The sequence below is a fragment of the Mus caroli genome, unplaced genomic scaffold, assembly GCF_978045245.1.
Source record: "Mus caroli unplaced genomic scaffold, Mus_caroli_1 scaffold_7, whole genome shotgun sequence".
Classification (NCBI taxonomy): domain Eukaryota; kingdom Metazoa; phylum Chordata; class Mammalia; order Rodentia; family Muridae; genus Mus; species Mus caroli.
Window position 1 is genome coordinate 6,936,684 of NW_028227262.1, and position 20,492 is coordinate 6,957,175.

The window sequence follows — 20,492 nt, forward strand, 5'->3', positions numbered from 1 at the left end:
GAAGGGGGAGGAAGGGAAGGGAGGCGAGGGAAGGGAACAGAGGGAGGAAAGGATCAGGAAAAGGACACAGAAGAGGGGAGTGGGCAGAGAGCAAGGGAAGGGAGTGACTATGGTCAGAGTGTATAACACACTTGGGGGAACATCTGTATTCTAGAAGACACTGAATCCCATTTCTCCCAAAGGTACAAGGCTGTCACCGATGCCTGCTCTCTTCAGCCAGACATTGATTTGCTACCATTTGGAGACCAAACTGAAATCGGAGAGAGGGTGAGCTGTGTATAGTCAAACTAAGCAATGCACACAAACTGAGAAGTGTTTTCTGCTTGTCTTTAATCCTCAGAAGAACATAATGAAGTCTGAGGGCTTAGGAACTCCGTGTTCTCCCAGTGACAAATGCCAAAATATAAGGGCAGGCATCCTCTGACACCACCATCCCTCCCTTATGTACCCCTTGAGATACTACTGTGTGTGTCACACTGTGCTAGCCACTCAGGGCTAGTGACTGTGCTAGCCACTCAGGGCTGGTGGGGGCGGGTGGGGGTTGGGAAGAATGAACCATCGCTGCCAGCATCGACCAAGCATACTCTTGCCTACTGGTCCTGCTGACTTGAATTACTTTGGAAACTCAGATTGCTCCTGACAATTTCTTTCAGTCTCATCAACACCTACTTATTTTGTGAACATATAGTTTATCTTTTACACACCCCTTATTTCCATGCTGACATCACGCGATAGCTATCCTGAACAGCTGAAAGCATTTAGATCTGCCATCTTTACCACAGTAATGACTAACAAAAATCGAAACCCTTATAGGTCCAAAGCTGTGCAAAGCCAAGAGCTAGTGCGTGTTATCTACTGTAATAACAAATTGTGTCAAGGGTGATGTTGTCCTCTGTACAGTACTGCTGAGGAAACGATGGGCTAAGAACTGAGAAAGTTTCCCACACTCAGTCCGTTTCAGCTGTCCATGATTGGTTACCTTCTTATCCACCATGTCCTGATGCAGCGTCATGCCTTGTTCAAGACATGCTTCATGTCTCTGAGGCGTAGCTTCCGCATGTGCAAAATGAGAGCAATCCTGATCTACTAAGCTCCGAGGAATAAAGAACAGAGAGCCGTAAAAAAAAAAAAAGCCACATACACAAGCTTGGTACATACTAGGTGCTAAGTGAATGCCAATTATTAATTATCATTAGTGTTTGACTATGAAGGAATATTATCATGGCATGTATTTGGCATAACTTATAATACAAATTGCAGAGGTGTGCGTTGAGAGCTGGAGAGATGGCTCAGCAGATGAGAACATTTGCTGCACTTACAGGAGACCCAAGTTCGGTCTGACCACCCAGATAATGTAGCTTACACCCTCCTGTAACTCCAACTCTAAGCCGTATGACTCCTTCTGACCACAGGCATCTTACACTCATGTGCACATAGGCGCACACAGGAACACATGTGCACACATAATTAAAAATAAAATTTAAATCTATGGAAAGAGGTCTATATGTCAAAGTACAGAAAATGCAAATAGTAAATAAATAAATAAAATTGAAATTGCTTGTCCTTGGCACTTGCTAAGAGTGTTGGTTATTAGTGCTCTTGTATGGCAAAGCTTTTCGTCAGTGTGAAAGGAAGTCAGGAATTACAGACGTACACCCAGCATTCACATTAGGATCACTAGTGTTGCTGAAAAAGTTTAAAGATGCTTGTATTTTCTAGGTAGTCATCACCACCAGGCCCCTTCTTGCTGGTGACAATGGGTGTTTCTCTTGTTTCCTTTCCAGGGCATCAACCTGAGTGGGGGTCAGAGGCAGAGAATCTGCGTGGCACGGGCACTCTACCAAAACACCAACATCGTCTTTTTGGTAAGAATATGAACTTTAATTTTATTTAATATTTATTTTTTTCCCGTCTGTACAAATTGATCTTTACAATGCCTGGTTGGATAACCGAAAGAAAGCTGGCTCCGTTTGTGGAATTGCAGAGTGCAGAGTGAGTTGAACGCTCACAGACGGAAAGTTGGTAGATCCAGGTTGGGGTTCAGGAAATTACAATAAGACTGCTATGGGAGACTCAGCCTACAATGGACATATCCATCCCCTATGTTAATCTTAGCAGGAGTAACCTGAAAGAATTCCAATCTATCACTATTCTGCTTCTATCTCAAATGCATTCAAATTCAGCAGGAAACTCTAAAATCAACTTGTATTTTGAAGTTTCAAGAGATACAGGGGAATTAAAGTTTAAAGCCTCTATGAGCATATTTACAAATAAAGATGAACAATGTTACAGGGGAGGGACACATTTACACTCTCCACGGAACTCTAACATTCCCATTCTTTATATAGGCTGCTGCTTTGTCACTGAGATGTTCTGAGCAGTATCATTTTAAATTTAATTGCATTTATTTATTCATTTTGTGTGGGAAGGGGAGACAGTTATTGCCTGCCGTAGTGCACTGTGGGGGTCAGAGGACAAATTGTCAAATTTGTTCTCTCTTTTTCAACATCTGGATTCTAAGGATCCATCTCAGGTTGTCAAGCTTTGTGGTAATTACCTTTAGCTTCCAAAACAATGTGCCAGCCCCTGGAGATAATGGTTTACCTGGGTTTCCTGACCAGGAGAATCATGGTAGGAATATGGATGGTCATGGATAACTGGACAGGATTTTCTCCTTTGCAGTTCATGGCAAAGTGATAAGGATTGGAGAGTAGAATGTTGGTGGGCATGGGGCCATTTAAATAGATATTTCATTCCGTGGTGTGCAGTTCAGGCTGTAGATCAAACTTAACCTCAGTGATTTCTAAAATGGCGGCAATCTGTGCTCAACATGAATAGAACCTGTGTCTTGAAGAGGCTTCAGGTGGTTTTTGTGTATTCACAAAATTTGTGAATTGCATTGGTTGTGATTTTTATCGGTTCAGTTTCTACAAGAGGTAGGAGCCAAAACAGCAGCATATATAAAGAATGGGAAGTTTAGAGTCCAGCAGAGAGTGTAAATGTGTCCCTCTCCTGTGATATTATTAACTTTTATTTGTAAATACGCTCAGAGAGGCTTTAAACGCTCACTCCCTTGTATCTCTTGGAACTTCAAAATACAAGTTGATTTTAGTGTTTCCTGCTGAATTTGAATGCATTTGAGATAGGAGCAGAATAGCAATATATTGGAATTCTTTCAGGTTAATCCTGCTAAGATTAACATAGGGAATGGTGATGCCCTTTGTAGGCTGAGTCGTCCCATACCAGTTAATGTTGTCAAGACAATTCCCTACAGAACTGCCCATAAGCCCACCTCGTCTAGACAACCCCCTCCCCTGAAGTTTTCTTCCCAGGTGAATATTATTACAATATGCCAATTTGACAGTTAAACCAAACATGGTTCCATGTAGGGTTCCTTATTGTCTAAGTATTATACATCATTCCAAACTAAAATTGAACAACAGTTAGCAGTAGTAGAATGCTATTGGTGTATTTAGTAATTCATCAAAAATGGTAATAGCTTATACTTCCACAGTTTAAAAATTCACAAAGGGCTCTCAACACGATGCTACAGGATTTGACTTTTATGACCTGCTGTAAGGGTATAAGCCCTTACTTTACCGCTGCCCTCCTTCCCTCCCTCCCTCCCTCCCTCCCTCCCTCCCTCCCTCCCTCCCTCCCTCCCTCCCTCCCTCCCTCCCTCCCTCCCTCCCTCTCTCCTGCCTTCCCTCCTATTCTTCCCTTGCTTCCTTCTTCCGTTCTTCTCTTCCTCCTCCTCCTCATCTATCACTGTTGTCCAGAGTTCTAGTTCTTGTGCTGGTTGGAGAAGCAAGGAAGAAAAGTTCATTACCTTAACTTTAAGCATCTCATTTGTATGCAATCATAATACAATCACTGGAATGGTTTTTTTTTTTTTTTTGCTTTAAATAAACTTTTTCATACTAGCCTTAATACCAGATTAAAAACAAATGAACACGCATTAATTCATTGACTATAAAAGATACTTATCAAGACTGGATAGATCAGACACAGCCACTAATGTTTATAATTCCAGAACTTGGGAAACCAAAGAGCAGGGTTGGTATGAGTTTGGTACATCCTGGACATGAGTGGAAGGGACTTTGCCCCAAAACAAACAACAACTAAAACACCAAAGAGGGGCCTGCAGATGGATATGGAAGTGATATACAAATATATTCTTTTCCTGAGGAGTTAGGCATTGAACAGAGTGGATGCACACCACACCACACCATATCTCTAGCCAACAAATAATATACTCTTGAAAATGAAAAAATAGAAATTTCATTTAATTTACCACTTCACAATGTTTTTTGCTTTTTTTTTTTTTTTGAGAAAGTACCTTCTCAGCATGTTACTAAATGAATTGAATCATGAAGCATGCTTTTCAATCTATCAAATGTCAATTGTGGTTAGATTAGGTTGTATAAAAGGTTGCATGTCAGTCTAACACCAAGTTGCCCCAGCACCAAGCCAGGGCATGTATGTGGTAACAGTCATAGTCAATACCTTTAAAAGCCATGGTGTATCTGAGCACAGAATAGTACACATGCTAGTTCATTTAATCCACACACTAAATACTTAATTTTTAATTACTGCTAATACTGACTTTTGTTGATTAGAACACCATGTCTTTGGAGGAGGGACCTATCCAAGGTCATATACAAATTACTAAAGCAGGAGTATAGATCCAAGGCATGATTTCATAGCTTGTGTTTTTCCTAGTCCTGGGACTGAACCCATGGCTTTGTGCATGATAGGTAAGTGCTCTACCACTGAGCTATATAGCCTCAATCTTTTAATTTTGATCGAACTATTGCCAAGTTACTCAAGTTAGCTTTGTACTTATTCTATGGGCCACACAAGCCTTGGGTTTCTTGTTGAATAGCTGAGATGGCTTGCCTGAACTCCTGGCTGACAAAATCTGGGAGTTTGAATCACTGTGATCTCCCTTGAGTCCTGGGAGACATGATGCTGTCTTTAGAGAGAGACACAGTGACAGTCTACCACTGCTGTGCTTATAAGACATTAACAGTAAGACAGCACTTTAATGTGATTGAAGGAAACACCATGACGTTATGCTATTGGAACTTCTCATCAGTCTGATGAAATTTTTGACTGCTCTCTTTAGCATCCTCCTCATTTTATAAATGAATTTACAGTCCGGAAGAGAGAGAGGCTGTTATAAATGCATCTCAGCTCTCTCATGTACAGCACTCTGATTGCTGTCTTCTGGCATTACAATTCAGAATTGTGTGGAAAATTGACCTGAGTTATTAAAAAAAAAATCTCGTTTCTGACTTGTATCATTTTCCATATGAAAAATTTCCTGTAAAAATGACTATAGATGTTTAGTCTGTACAACAACAATAACAACAACAACAAATGCCTCAGGTCTTTTAGGACCCAGAAGCAGAATTTGTGTCAAAAGCAATAAAAAACTATCCCCTATAATAGTTATCTGAATTCCCAAAGCCAGTGATTGGCTAGCAAATGTCTTAGAAACAACTGGTTTCATAAACACGAGTCAGAGATTCAGAAAGATTTTGAAACATTACAACATTATAAAATTTTGAGGGGGGGGAATTCTACCAGTAATCAATTTCATTTCACTACTTTCTAAAATACATTCATAAACTCAGATAACATAAAAACAGACATTTATATCTACATATGTTAGATATTTGTATATACACATATACGTACGAAATGACATTTGTTAAATATTTCATTATCTAGAATATCTATGTATTTAAATGGTTGAAATAAGCAACTGCATTCTTATCCCTGCTACCAAACGTATTCATATAAAAACCATTTAAGGACGCTCATTAATTCACCCATGTATCTGTAACTACGGTGTATAAACAAAACAACTAATTAATTTACTAATATTTACTTTTCACAAGTTTGCTCTTAAATACTTTAATAAACCCATTGCTATTGTTTCTGTTTATTGAGCAGAGAGTAATTGAATGCTGAATAAATATCGAGCTAATTATATTATTCCGTGATGGCCAGGCACATAAACTGACTCCAACTTCTAAACATAATTGCTTTACTTCACCGTCTACATAATCAGTCCATCTTATCTGTGTAGAGAGTAAGACTGTACTAAATTCTCTCAGAGTTCTCATTTCTGCGTGTGTGAGAATGTACTGCAGTGTGTAGACCTGATGGGATGAGAATCCAGCCACTTCTTCCTCGGGTCCATATGTAGATATCTGTTTGCATATTATAAAGAAGCAGGAGTATAGCACAGAAATCAAGCTAGCAAGGCAGACATGTTCCGGGCACACTAAGTTCTTCACCAATAGCTTGGGTGGTGTTTCTTTTTCCCATTTTTCAGTTGGTTCTCCCTCATCACGCTTCCAATATCTCCCTGCCTTAGGACGACCCATTCTCTGCCCTGGACATCCACCTGAGCGATCACTTGATGCAGGAAGGAATCCTGAAGTTTCTCCAGGATGACAAGAGGACGGTTGTTCTTGTGACTCACAAACTGCAGTACCTGACGCACGCTGACTGGGTGAGACTGCCCGTGTCTGTGCCGCAGCCGTACCTTACAGACATGAGCTATGAATGCCTCCCGAGATAAAGTTCAATCATAGCCGACTTCCAGACTTTGCTATGCCTCTGCCTCTTTGCTCTTTCCGTAGATCATAGCCATGAAGGACGGCAGTGTGTTAAGGGAAGGAACTTTGAAAGACATTCAGACCAAAGACGTGGAGCTTTACGAACACTGGAAAACCCTCATGAATCGACAGGATCAAGAATTAGAAAAGGTAAGTGCTAGAGTGTCTGTATAATTCCTAGGGATGCTTTCAAGGCAGAGCTGTGCCTCATGACGTGCATGGTGCTCTATTGCAGCCCTCATCGGAAGCCCACGGTGGTTGCATCTTTGCATATGGTTACTGAGCAGGCCATTTTGAACCTACTACATCTTATTTATTTATTTATTTATTTATTTGCTAGTTTGTTTACTTATTGTGTATCTGGTGTGTATGTGTCTTAGTTAGAGTTTTACTGCTGAGAATAGACACCATGGCCAAGTTGAGGCTTATAAAGGAGAATGTTTAATTGGGGCTGGCTTACAAGTTCAGAGGTTCAGTGCATTATCTCCAAGGTAGGAGCATGGCAGTATCCAGGTAGGCATGGTGTAGGAGGAGCTGAGAATTCTACATCTTTTTCTGAAGACTGCTAGCAGAATACTGACTTCCAGGCAGCGAGGATAAGGGTCTCAAAGCCCATACCCACAGTGACACACCTACTCCAACAGGGCCATACCTACTCCAACAGGGCTACACCTAATAGTGCCACTCCCTGGGCTAACCATATACAAACCACCACAGTATGTATGGTGTATGTGTGTGTGTGTGTGTGTGTGTGTGTGTGTGTGTGTGTGCACTAGGCATGCATACCCATGGGCATGTGTAGAGACTGGAGGAGCATACTGGGTGACATTTCCTGTCACTCTCTGCTTTATTCCCTAGAGAGAGGGTCTCACATAGCCTGGATATAGGCTGCTGATCACAGACATCTTCTTGTCTCCATGTCTTCCCTATAGTTCTGGGGTCACAGGTGTGAATGTACACTCCTGGTTTTCTATGTGGGTGCTAAGATTGAGACTCAGGCCCCCATGTTTAAGCAGCAAGTGATCTTCTCCATGGAACTGCCTACCCAGGCCATGGGCTGGGCTATCCTTTCTTTGGATGAAGTTCTATGTCTGTTTTGGCTCTGAACCATTTGGAAGTACATTTGCATTTATAAGTAGAATGGATTGTAATCGAGGCTTGAGACATCCTTACTGTGTACTGTTTTCCCGATTTATATCTCTTTCTTTCTCACACGTGATAAGATCATTTTCATGTGTTACCTACAATCAGGCAATCACCATGAACACAAAAGCCAAGGTGGCTTTGAGAACTCTTAAGTCAACTGGTATGTCTGGAATAGCCTGAGGGTAGATGAAGCTTCACAGAAAGAAAAAAGAAAATAATAATATTTTTTATCCTTTTCAGACCCCACAAGGCTATTCTTACTCTTGCTGCGTTCTCTGGAACAGTCCTGATGAGACAGCACAGATAGTATTAAAACTGGCATTCATGGTCAGTGTAGCTCACCACACTGAAGCCGTATTAAGTGGAACAATAGTAGAGTTGGAAACCAGATTCAGTTCAATTCATGATTGGGAGAAGAGTAGGAAACTGAGTTTTCAAATCTTTGAGAACTTTGGCTTTGGGTTTTAGACTGGGATGTGTCCAGAATTTAGTGCAGTGGCCAGGAATGAACTTTAAAAAATAAAGCAGGTATATCAGCCAGCTTTTTTAAATCAGAAAATTAAATCGTAGTGTTTTAAGAAATAAAAATAGATTATACACTTCCATAGGAAAAAAAGATCAAAAAGCCACACAGGTATCAACGTTTTTCTGTCCTGTGACTTTCTGAAGATCTCAAAAGCAAACCCCCTCATGGAAGAAAAGCAAACGTGAAAAATCTATGCAGAGAATGAGAGAGATCAGAATCCTCCCAGTGAAGATGCGGGATGTGTTACAATGTGAAGATGCTAGGGGATGTGTTACAATGTGCAATGCCGTGGGTGTCCAGAGAGGAGCCGGACCAGCTTCCAGAGGTGGCTCCAAGTAACATTGTTTTCAGTGATCTGAAGGAGTAAAATAATACGATGTTAGTTTCAGGAGCAGGACAATTTATTGTTTACTTTAGAAAGAAGGATCTGGAAACAAAACACAGAGAGAGAAAACACAGTTAGTTGAGTGGGATAGTGATGTCCTTTAAGCAAGCCAGGAAGAGAGTCTATTCAGTTGTATTTAGAGATGAAGTAATCACTTTAGATAGCACTGGCTTCCTAATCAAAGACAGATACAGTGTTTCCATCAAGCACAGACATGAGAACCAGCTAGCGCAGGGCCATAGTGAAAGGGAAGAGGGATGGAGCCCGAGAGATGCCAGACTGAATTTAGCACCTGCCTGGAAAGGGCAAGGTTCCCACAGGGCTGTGTAGGAGGTAAAGTGCTTTCTTTTCGGACTCCCAGGACGTAAAAGCCAGGAATGACAGTGCGCCTCTCAGGCCAGAGCTGGGATAGAGACAGGAGGATCCAGCCAGTCTAACCAAACTGGTGAGTTCCAAGCTCAGTGGAAGGCCCTGCCTCAAAAAATAAAGAAGAGAGGGATAGAGGGGAGCATGTGATAACCTCTGGACTGCAATGAATGCATAGAAATGTACACACACACAGACACACACACTTGCATACATACACATCTACAGACACACATACACACACACATCTGCACACATACACATCTGTGCACACACATCTGCTTACATACACACCTACACTTAAACACACACACACACCTACATACATATACATCTGGACACACACATATGCCTACACACACACACTTACACATCTACATAGAAACACCTGCACCCCCACATATACACATGCATCCCCACACACTAACCTGCATACATGTACATCTGTGCATACACACCTGCATACATACACACACCTACACCCACACCTCCCCACCCCCCGGCACACCTGCACACATGGAATAACTTGGTTCTACAGTAACAGCAAACTTAAACACTGAGTGTTTTATGCCAGGAGGGAGTGTTACCTCCCCCAGGGCCAGCTCTGCTTCTTAGGAGACATCTAGCCACACCGGGAGATATTTGTGTTTATCGCAGCTGAGGCAAATGGGTGGCCCATGGAGATGCTACTCTGGCTGCTGCATGTGTGAACCCACATGCCAAGGCTGAGGAAGCCTAGACCATGTACACAGAGCAAACGAAATGAATGCAGAAGGATGTGGGACAACATGTCAGTCAAGGCCTGGCTCCGGGCTTCAGAAAGAACTGTTGGTGTGAATTAGGGGAAGGGTGAAGGACTGTCACATGCTAACGATGGAAGCTAAAGTGGAGGAAGAGATTGCATGTTTGGCTGATTCAAATAAGACTGAAAACTCTGAGTGTGGTGGCAACAGCTCTTCTCTGCACCATATTATTATGTGGTTGCCTGGATATGTGAGTGTCATTTGATACTCCTCTTCTCTCACTGTGGTAGGCCTGGTAAATCTTCACCGAGTAAGTGAAACTGAATTCCTGTTTACTTAGGCCCAATGCTAACACAATTCCAAATACTTAGCCAGTAATTAGCTCTTTTGTGAACACTTTCAAGAACATTTGCTTTAAGTTTTGTGTGTGGGTGAGTATGGGAGGGGGAGTCTCTTTAAAAATTAAACAAAGTAAGCGTTGGCCTCATGCGTACTATTATAGGAGCCCGAATGGAACTAAATTCACCTCTCTCTTTGGGTTTATCCCATCGAGTTCTATCATTCACAAAGGAGAGAGACTGCCCTCCCTTTGATCGTGATCTAGTCCACCAACACGTTGCTCTTCCCATCATCAGGGAACTCTGTGGCTCGTATCTTTGTAGACTAATCCTGACATACTGGGGATTGCTGTCACTTTCTTAATGATGAATTCAGAAATAGTGGAACTTTCTAGAACGGTGAGCCTTCCAAAACACGGATTGCATGAGGAAAATTTTAAAAAGCAATGTTTAGGGACTGACTGATCTTCAAAAGTCCCTTGGCTTTATGATGTAACTGCCAAACTGTGTGCTGAGGCTGGGGTCTGCTTGGTTGGTTTTGGGTTTTAGTGCACTGGGCCACACTAGGGGCCACTCATGACCAGTGTCACTTACAGTGATCCTGGCCTGGGTGTTTGGGATTTGTTTCCCATGCAGAGGCAGGTGACTGCCCCCCAGCACTGTGCTATGAAACTTAGCTGATCTTGCTTCCCCAATTCTGAGGCTGGGACATGAAGAACATGAAACTCTTCCTTCTTCCTTGGGCAGATGACAGGCCCATGCAGCCCCGAACACATGGCAATCTGACTTTGTACTTCTCCTTCTTCTTCTAGTATATCTCTTTCCTACAGTGTGCTATGAGTATCCTAGGCACAGAAAGACCCCCATTGCCTATTTTCTTTGGAATGACCTGTTCCCTCATGATGCCACTAAAGTCCCTTGTACAGTTCCCTCAGTGATAGGTTAAAAGAATCCATCCAGTTTACCCATTTATAGTCACAGTGGTAGATTAGCCAGCCCAGAACTACATGCAATTTTTGTTTGCCTGTTTCTCGAAGAGGGAGTTCTATATGTGGTTCTGGCTAACTTGGACTTTCTAGTTATTCCCCCTGCCTAAGCCTTTCAAGGACTGAAATGGCAGGCCTTTGTCATCATGCCTAGCTTGAATATTTTTAAAAGAAGATATTTAACATAAGCGAATCCTTAGGCTACAATAATTGTTTGAAACTGATGTAAAGACAAGCGATGTGTCAGTGGTGGAGCTGTGTTTCAAGGTTTAAGTCCTGATGTTGTAACTCTTTCTGGTTTCCCATCATCCTGCATGTCTGAGTACAGAAACCTTGTCCGCAAATGTCCAGCATTATTTCCCTAACAGCTCCTGCGACAGAAGTTCTGTGTGTCCAGAGTGAACAGAGAGCCTGGGACTGGTATGAAATCACTCAGTGTGTCATTAAGTGGTAAGTTAAACCCTTCTTCAGACAGAAGCTCCCTCAATAAGAGCATATCGTTCTCCACAGGACATGGAAGCAGACCAAACAACACTGGAGAGGAAGACTCTCCGAAGAGCCATGTATTCAAGAGAGGCCAAAGCACAGATGGAGGATGAAGATGAAGGCTAGTATTTCTTTTAATCTGAAACATTCATTTAGACTACTATATTATGGGGAGTTTGTCTCAGAAACTTATGTGAGTGTGTCACACAGGTCTAACTAGCTGCTTTGCATAAAGCACAGAGCAAATGTAAATGAATAATGTTGAACAAGATAGAGTCAAGGTAAGGCTTATGTTCCCTGACAGCATGACTCAATGGGTGTCTATGTCTTCATCACATTTGTCACAGAGGATGGAAAGCAAGGGTCTGGAGACAGAATAATTAGAAATGTCTAATATAATGACTGGATATGGTTATTATTAAAATATTGATTCTTTAAGCATCAATCATCAATGAAGAATGAAAATATATGAATATATGTACCTACATTTGATTCAGCCGGTCTGCATATGGTTTCCATAACAACACAGTGATGAAGAATGAAGATGGTAGGGAAGTTGAGGTATCACGCTTTGCAGATGGTATGATAGTACGCATAGATGACCCCCAAAACTCCAGTAGAGAACTCCTTCAGCTGATAAACAACTTCAGCAAAGTGGCTGGCTATAAAGTTAACTCAGAGAAACCAGTAACCCTCCTTTATACAAATGATAAAAGAAATTAGGGAAGCAACACCTTTCATGGTAGCCACAAATAATACAAAATATCTTGGTGTAACTCTAACCAAGCAAATAAAAGGTCTGTGTGACAAGAACTGAAGGAAAAAAATCAAGGACCTCAGAAGATGGAAAGAGCTTCTATGTACATGGTAAGGTTAGCACAGTGAAAATGGCCATCTTACCAAAAGCAGAGTCAATGCAATCCCCATCAAAAGTCCAACACATTTTATTTTTACAGACATTGAAAGAGCAATTCTCAACTTCACATGGAAAAACAAAAATCCCAGGATAGCCAAACAATTTTGAACAATAAAAGAACTTCGGGAGAAATCACTGTCCCTGACCTTGAACTGTACTACAGAACAATTGTAATAAAAACTGCATGGTAATGGTACAGAGGCAGACAGGTAGATGAACTGAATTGAATTGAACTGAACTGGATTGGATTGGATTGGATTGGATTGGATTAGATTGGATTGGATTGGATTGGGTTGGGTTGAATTGAATTGAATTGAATTGAATTGAATTGAATTGAATTGAATTGAACTGAACTGAACTGAATTGGCTCAGAAATAAACCCATACATTTACAGATACTTGATTTTTGACACAGAAGCCAAAACCATACAGTGGAAAAAAGAAAGCATCTTCAACAAATGATGCTGATCTAAGTGTCAATCCGCATGTAGAAGAATGCAAATTGATCCATATTTATCGCCCTGCACAAAACTAAAGTCCAAGTGGATCAAGGACCTCAATATAAAACTGGATACACTGAATCTAGTAGGAAAAAAAATAGAAAATTGCCTTGAACACATTGGCACAAGAGAAAATTTCCTGAACAGAACACCAGTGGCTCAGGCTCTAAGATCAACAATTGATAAATGGGACCTCATGAAACTGAAAAGCTCTATGGCAAAGGACACTGTCACTAGGACAAAACAACAGCCTACAGATTGGGAAAAGCTCTTCACTACCCCTACATCTGACAGAGGGCTAATATCCAAATTATATTAAAAAAAAACTCAAGAAGTTAGACTCCAAAACACCCCAAATAACCCAACTGAACAATGGGATACAGACCTGAACAAAGAATTCTCAACAGAGGAATACCAAATGGCCAAGAAACACTTAAAGAAATGTTCAAAGAAGTGACCTCACACCAATCAGAATGGCTAAGATCAAAACTCAGGTGACAGCAGATGCTGTCGAGGTTGTGGAGAAAGAAGAACACCCCTCCATTGTTAGTGGGATTGCAAGCTGGTACAACCACTCTGGAAATCAATCTGGAGGTTCCTCAGAAAAGTGGAAATAGTTCTACCTGAAGACCCAGCTATGACCACTCCTTGGCATATACCCAAAAGATGCTCCACCATATCACAAGGACACATGCTCTACTATGTTCATAGCAGCCTTATTCATAATAGCCAGAAACTGAACACAACCCAGATGTCTCTCAACTAAAGAATGGATGCAGAAAATGTGGTGTGCTTACACAATTCAGCTATTACAAGTATGAACATCATGAATTTTTCAGGCAAATTGATGGAACTAGAAAATATCATCCTGAGTGAGGTAACTCAGACCCAAAAAGACAAGCATTTAATGTAGCCACTGATAAGTGGATATTAGCCAAAAAGTACAGAGAGTCAAGTTTTTATCTCAGCTTTTCACATCTAATACTGTGTTCTGAGGAAACAAGAAAAAAAAAGATTTACTGGAAGTTTGATAAAAATCACCTAAAATCATTATATTGTCTTGACATGGGAGACTAAGAAAGTTTTTAAATAAATCATTTAAGGACCCAGAGTAAAGACATTCCTTATCCTTCATTTCCTATGTAGTTTCCATTTGCCATTTCCTCCTTTCTACTGGCCAACTAAGAAACAGGGAACCTGGGAATGTGGAGGTAGCAAGCACCAAATGTGCCACCTGCATATTTCAGAAGTCTCAGTGAGTGTTCGTGGGGAAAAAAAAACCCAACAATCAAGAAAACGATGGATAAAGGGTGACTTCTTTCATTTGAATTCTTTGAGGGTGTTTGTTCTGAAAGGAAACAGAGGCTTGTGGAATTCTAAACCAATTATTTAATTATTTCTATTTTTTTGTAATGTAGAGTCACACTCGGCTATCTTAAGACTCACTCATTGCAGTAGAAAATTGATCACCGCAGAAACTGATTCTGTCCTGTGCTTGCTGGGTTAAAATCCTCCCCTCTCCTCCCCTCCCCTCTCCTCCCCTCTCCTTCTCTGACTTCCCTTCTCCTCTCCTTCTTTGGACAGGATCTCATGTAGCCTAGGCTAGACTTGAACTCCTCATGTACCCTATAGCTGAGGCTGGTCTTGGCCTCCTGATTATCCTACTTCTGCCCCCCAAGTGCTGGAATTACAAGAGGAACTCACCATGTCTGACAATTTTCAACCCATTATTTTTCAAATAATTGAAGTATGCACTGCTTATAGTACTTAAGATGCACAAGGCTAACACCTTTGATTCTCTAAAGTTAAATGAGGTGACCTGTATTCCTGTTAGAAACAAGAGTTATTTCTGGTGCTCATCTGAAGCTTACACGAGGTGTGTTGTGTGTCTGACTATGCAGAGGAAGAAGAGGAGGAAGATGAGGATGATAACATGTCAACGGTGATGAGGCTCAGGACGAAGATGCCCTGGAAGACCTGCTGGTGGTACCTCACTTCAGGAGGGTTTTTTCTGCTCTTCCTCATGATCTTCTCTAAGCTTTTGAAGCACTCGGTGATTGTGGCTATAGATTACTGGCTAGCTACATGGACATCCGAATACAGTATAAACCATCCTGGAAAAGCTGACCAGGTACAAGCATTCAGAAATGGTGGACAGGGAGGCCTCTGCTGACCACACTTACAGCCAGAATGCCAGAGGCATCTGGTGCAACTCCAGTGTGTTAGGAAGCAAGGAAAGGCCTAAAACTGGGGAAACCACCAACAGTGTTAAACACGATGTCTCTTACTTTTTTAAAATCACTTTATATTTGGTTACATTATTTTTATTTGTTACATATTTAAATATTATATCTTATGTGTCTGTGATATAAGTATGTGTATGTGAATGCAGTACCCATGGAGGCCAGAGCAGGCAGTCATCAACTACCCAGTGTGGGTTCTCTGGAAGAGCAGCAAGCACTCTTAATTGATGAGCCATTTCTCAGCCCTGCTTTTACAATTCTTCTCATAGAAACATTTAGATTCATATTTCAGGAGTTCAATACCTCTGTCTTATATGCACTGCATGCTCTTATTACATAATATGTTAAGCACATATAAAGGAAATGTTTGTCACTCTGGTTATTTTCATCCTGGATCGGTACACTGAGGTGTCTGTCATTCTGTAATAAAGGTCAAAGTATGGCCTTGACCAGGTAGAAAACCAAGAGTCTGCCCCCAGCCGGGAAGAAAAACTAATTCTGCAGTTCTGGGCCCGAGGGACTAACCTGATGGGGGATCCTGTCCTGGGTACCCACCAGGCTTCAGCGTTCTAAATGCAAGCCAGACAAGGATCCCAACAGTCTTTCTGACATCAGTGCTTCATTTCTCAGTTAGGAGAAGCCCTAGTTAGGAGGTTGTCTCATGCCATCTTCCCGGGCTGGTTCTTCCTAGACCTTCTATGTGGCTGGGTTCAGCATCCTCTGTGGAGCAGGCATTTTCCTTTGCCTCGTCACCTCCCTCACTGTGGAGTGGATGGGCCTCACAGCCGCCAAGAACCTTCACCACAACCTCCTCAAGAAGATAATTCTCGGACCAATCAGGTAAAGGGAGACAGACAGGGGGCCAATCAGGTAAAGGAAGACAGACAGGGGGTATTTCTCGCCCTCATGCGTTTGTAATAAAAAATGCATTTTAAAATAGAAACAAAATGTGGAAGTTTAAAGGAAACTATTTGGTCATTGATGGGACGAATGCGGAAACCTCATCTTTAAGACTCTAACTGTCCCTCAGCGTGTGTCTGGCCCCGGTGGTCCACACCACAGACTTTTTGCTCTGCTCCCTGCTTAGGTTCTTTGATACCACACCACTGGGGCTGATCCTCAATCGGTTTTCTGCTGATACGAACATCATCGACCAGGTGAGGATTTGAGTCTCTTCTAGGTTCTGATGCAAATTCCTCAGGTAAACTAAACAGTATTGAACACAGATGACTCTTAAGGGTAGAGAATTGCTAAAATTTAAATTGGGGCCCATTTTGACCTCATATCATAATAAAAAAATGATTTCTAGGATAAAATCTTCGTATGTGTGTTCATGTGTGTTGTATGTATGTGCTTGTGTGAGTATAAGTGTTCATGTAAGTGCCCATACACACTCTTGTGTGTATGTGTATGTATGTGCATGTGTGTGTGCATGTGCGTGTATGTGTGTGCATGTGTGTACATGTGTGTGTGCATGTGTATATGTGTGTGCACGTATGTGTATGTGTGTGCATGTATGTATGTGTGTGTATGTGGGTTAGCTAGAGGTTAACATTAGGAATTGTCTTCAATTGCTCTCAAATTGCTCTTAAGCCTGTGAGAATCATTGATTTTAAAATAAAAGATGTTGAGAACAATTATCCATAAAATATGAAACAACTGCCCATCAAATAAAGATGTCCCAAAAAGCTGTAACATGGTAAAATAAAAGGCTAGGCAGTTTTTGAAACAAGAACTGCAAAAGGTCTTTTGAAGTAAAACAGACCTTAGGAAAAATTAGAAAAGAACAAACAGAAATAACTGTATAAAAATTTTAAACTTTGATTGAGCTGGAAGCACCAAAGGTGAATTTAAATTGTAAAAGAAATCAGGTAATCACTACAATATATAAAGAGCATCTAACTTCAATAAGGAAAATTATAATTAGCAAGTAATCCAATCAAAGATACTCAAAGGACACAAAAACTGCTGAAAAAATAATCTACACATTTTACAGTGGGAAGACTAGATGAATTTTAAACAGTGTATATCCATTAGAAAGGAATGTTTGAAAACACGGATGGGGAAATACCCATATTTGATCATAGTAAAGCCAACAAACTTCTGGTATAAACGTTTATCTACAGTATCCGAGATGAGTGGGTGGACACCATGTCAATGATGCATGGATGCTGAACTGTGGACGCATGTGCAATTGTCTACTGTGAGCAGGCCTACAGCTTGCTTTGGTGGTGGCTCCCATTACTTAACATTAATATAAACATGAATGTTATTACACTGTCACCGATATTGCACATGAGCTAAATGCATTGTCCTTTGTACTCTCTCCCCACAGCATATCCCTCCGACCTTGGAGTCGCTGACGCGCTCCACCCTGCTCTGCCTGTCTGCTATTGGGATGATCTCCTATGCTACACCCGTGTTTCTAGTCGCCCTTGCACCCCTGGGTGTAGCCTTTTATTTCATCCAGAAATACTTCCGGGTTGCCTCTAAGTAAGTGAGACTATTCTGTACATTTGATGATTGGGAACTGTTTCTGCTCTAGTGTTTAAGGTGAAGAGTTTAGTGGAGAAGACAACTGGCTTTGCTAACTCCTCATGTTTCCATGTGAGTCCCACCACCATCCTTTCGAAAAGTGACTGCTTCTTCCTCACCCTTGGCACATGCAAATATGCTGCTGACACATGTTAACATGCCGTTTGGTTTGTCAAGAATTTGTCTGTTGAGTTGAGAGCCCATAGGTGTGCCAGCTCTTGCATTCTTTGGTTCTTTTCCTGAATCTAACATTAGCAGGAAACTCACATTGTCCTGAAGAGTGAGCAATTGAGAGGCAGTATATCCCAAAGAAAAAAAAAGGGTTAAAGTCACAAAATCCTTCAAACACGGGGTATGAAATAGTAGAAGATAACAGACACGGAGATAAATTATCCATGACTATGTAGTTGGATGATCTTGAGTGTCTTGCAAGGCACGCCATCACTTTAAGAGACTGGAGACATGGGGCTCACAGAAATTTCCATGTACCTGATAATGCAAATAAACAAAGGGGCATCATTAATTTTAGAGTTTTTGTTAATATAGGAGTTATTTTCCCCAAGAATTTAAGCGATTAACGGTCAGTACAGTGTCAGCATTTGTAAACTTGAAAGTTTGCGTTTGGTGCTTTCCTAAAGAATACAACGAGCTTTCTTTTTGTGGGGACTCTGTCAGTACTCAACAAACGCTTGCTGTGTAGCGGGTAGCTGTGTTGCCTTGTGGTGGACGATACAAAGCTGCTCTCACTGAAACCCATCGCTTGTTAAGATAAAGCCATATCAAAAGTAACCTTAACATTCAGACTAGGCTAGAGTGAAAGGTTAGTGTGCTTATCCAGCACACTGAGCACATTTCACATGACAGGAGTGCAGGGAAGATGAACTTACACAGGAGGAGGGAGGACAAAGGGGAGACGTGCTAGAGAGGTCCTCAGGGCATACAGAACTTCACATAGCTCCGTATTATCTCTCCCCCAGGGCTGTGAATCCTTCACATACTGGAGATGTGGGTTATATTTGAGTGGGTTTTCTTTCTCAGAATCTATCTGGCCAACTTCCCTCCCTCCCTTCTTTCCTTCCTTCCATCCTTCTTTCCTTTCCTTTCCTTCCTTCCCTCCTTCCTTCCTTCCTTTTTCCTTCCTTCCCTTTTCTTCCTTCTTTCCTTCTTTCTTTCTTTTCTTCCTCCCTCCCTCCCTCCTTCTTTCTTTACTTTCTTCCTCCCCTCTCTCCCTTCCTTCTTTCCTTTCTTCCTTCTTCCCTCCCTCCCTCCCTCCCTCCCTCCCTCCCTCCCTCCCTCCCTCCCTCCCTTCTTTCCTTCTTTCCTTCCTTTTTCTTTCCTTCCCTTTTCCTTCCTTCCTTCCTTCCTTCCTTCCTTCCTTCCTTCCTTCCTTCCTTCCTTACTTCCTTCCATACCAATGAAGGAGTCACATTCCCATTTCCTCTGGTGTATGTGCCAACACTCAATGCTGAAGAGCAAGGAGCTTCTGACCCAGCTGGTGACCGCTGAGTGACTTGTATCCAGCCCTTGCCTCTCAACACTTATACGAAACTTCTGTATCTTACTGCAACCACAGGATTCTTTGAACGTCTTTTTGCCATTACTGAGATCAACTGGGTGGCAAGAGCTAGGCAAAGATTTCTAACCCACTACCAATGTCAACTGTGAGCTTTGCTCCTGAAACACAGTCAGACTCATTGGTCTACACGAGTAGTGGCTGTAACGGAGAGTATGGTCTTTTAAAGATGTTATATAAAGAATTTTTATTTTTAATGGTAGTGAAGAGGAAGGGGCACAAAATAGAATTTTTAAAAGAAGAACCAATTGTAACATGACAAATATATATATATTTAAAGGAATTAGGGTTGATAAGAGATTTAACAGCCATTCTGTCCAAACCATTCTCATCTGAGAGTTGGGAGGACGACCCAGTGACTAGAAGTCGTACAGGCACAAGGATCTTGCTCCTGCTGCTGAACAGACTGTTTTCTATGTCTTGAGGAGAATTGAAGTGGAGGATCCTGGTGGCAGTAATGTGACCTTTTGAATGTTTAAGTCACAGGTCTAATGGGTGTTTAGCTGTCTGCTTCCTTCCTACAAGAACGCAGATTGGGTTGTTTCATCACCTTCTGAGCTTACACATGACAGTTCTGTAAACAGAGAGGCTCCTTAGTGGCATTTTCTTCAGCTCTGACCTCAGTGAATGGCCATCTGTTGTTGCTGTCAGCTGTGCCAATAACCACCTGTTTATGTTTAAAGTTTAAACCTAGGAAGCTCCTCACAGTCTTTCACTGTTCTCTCCACTTTCCTCCGAGCCTCCTCCCCCATCTGCCCTTTGTGAAGTGAGCCAAGTCCATCTCAGAAACTCAGAATGGAAAGGCATTGCGCTTGTTTGTGGGACTACACAGTTGGTCAAGATTGGCCTCCACACTTTGTGGTGTGTAGCAGCATTTACCAGTTCACTTGATGCTCGCAGGCCAATGGAAGGGCTACCTCTCTTGTCCTCCCAACCTCCCTCCGAGACAAATGGTAGAAAGGGGAAGGGAAAGGGAAATGCTTTCAAATAATTGGTTTATCTCAGTCTTATCATCTAGAAAGGCAAGCTTATATGACTTACAGAAAAGTCGTTGACCTGGATATGACTGTGAATTTCTGTCTTTATGACAGTTGGGAAGCTGAGTCAGGAAAGTCACT

The 20,492-nt window shown here is 41.7% G+C and overlaps 1 protein-coding gene across 7 annotated transcripts in view; it reads left to right on the top strand.

Annotated features, from left to right (window-relative positions):
• Abcc9 (ATP binding cassette subfamily C member 9) overlaps positions 1-20,492 on the top strand; it is a 112,472-nt gene that overhangs the window by 55,536 nt on the left and 36,444 nt on the right. For all 7 annotated transcript variants that reach the window (XM_029478465.2, XM_085839797.1, XM_029478466.2 and 4 more), the window contains 9 exons: positions 183-267; positions 1,785-1,865; positions 6,389-6,526; positions 6,657-6,782; positions 11,633-11,729; positions 14,925-15,154; positions 15,958-16,106; positions 16,354-16,423; positions 17,602-17,759. In XM_029478465.2, the coding sequence (XP_029334325.1) occupies positions 183-267; positions 1,785-1,865; positions 6,389-6,526; positions 6,657-6,782; positions 11,633-11,729; positions 14,925-15,154; positions 15,958-16,106; positions 16,354-16,423; positions 17,602-17,759 (1,134 nt within the window). The remainder of the gene's footprint in view (positions 1-182; positions 268-1,784; positions 1,866-6,388; positions 6,527-6,656; positions 6,783-11,632; positions 11,730-14,924; positions 15,155-15,957; positions 16,107-16,353; positions 16,424-17,601; positions 17,760-20,492) is intronic.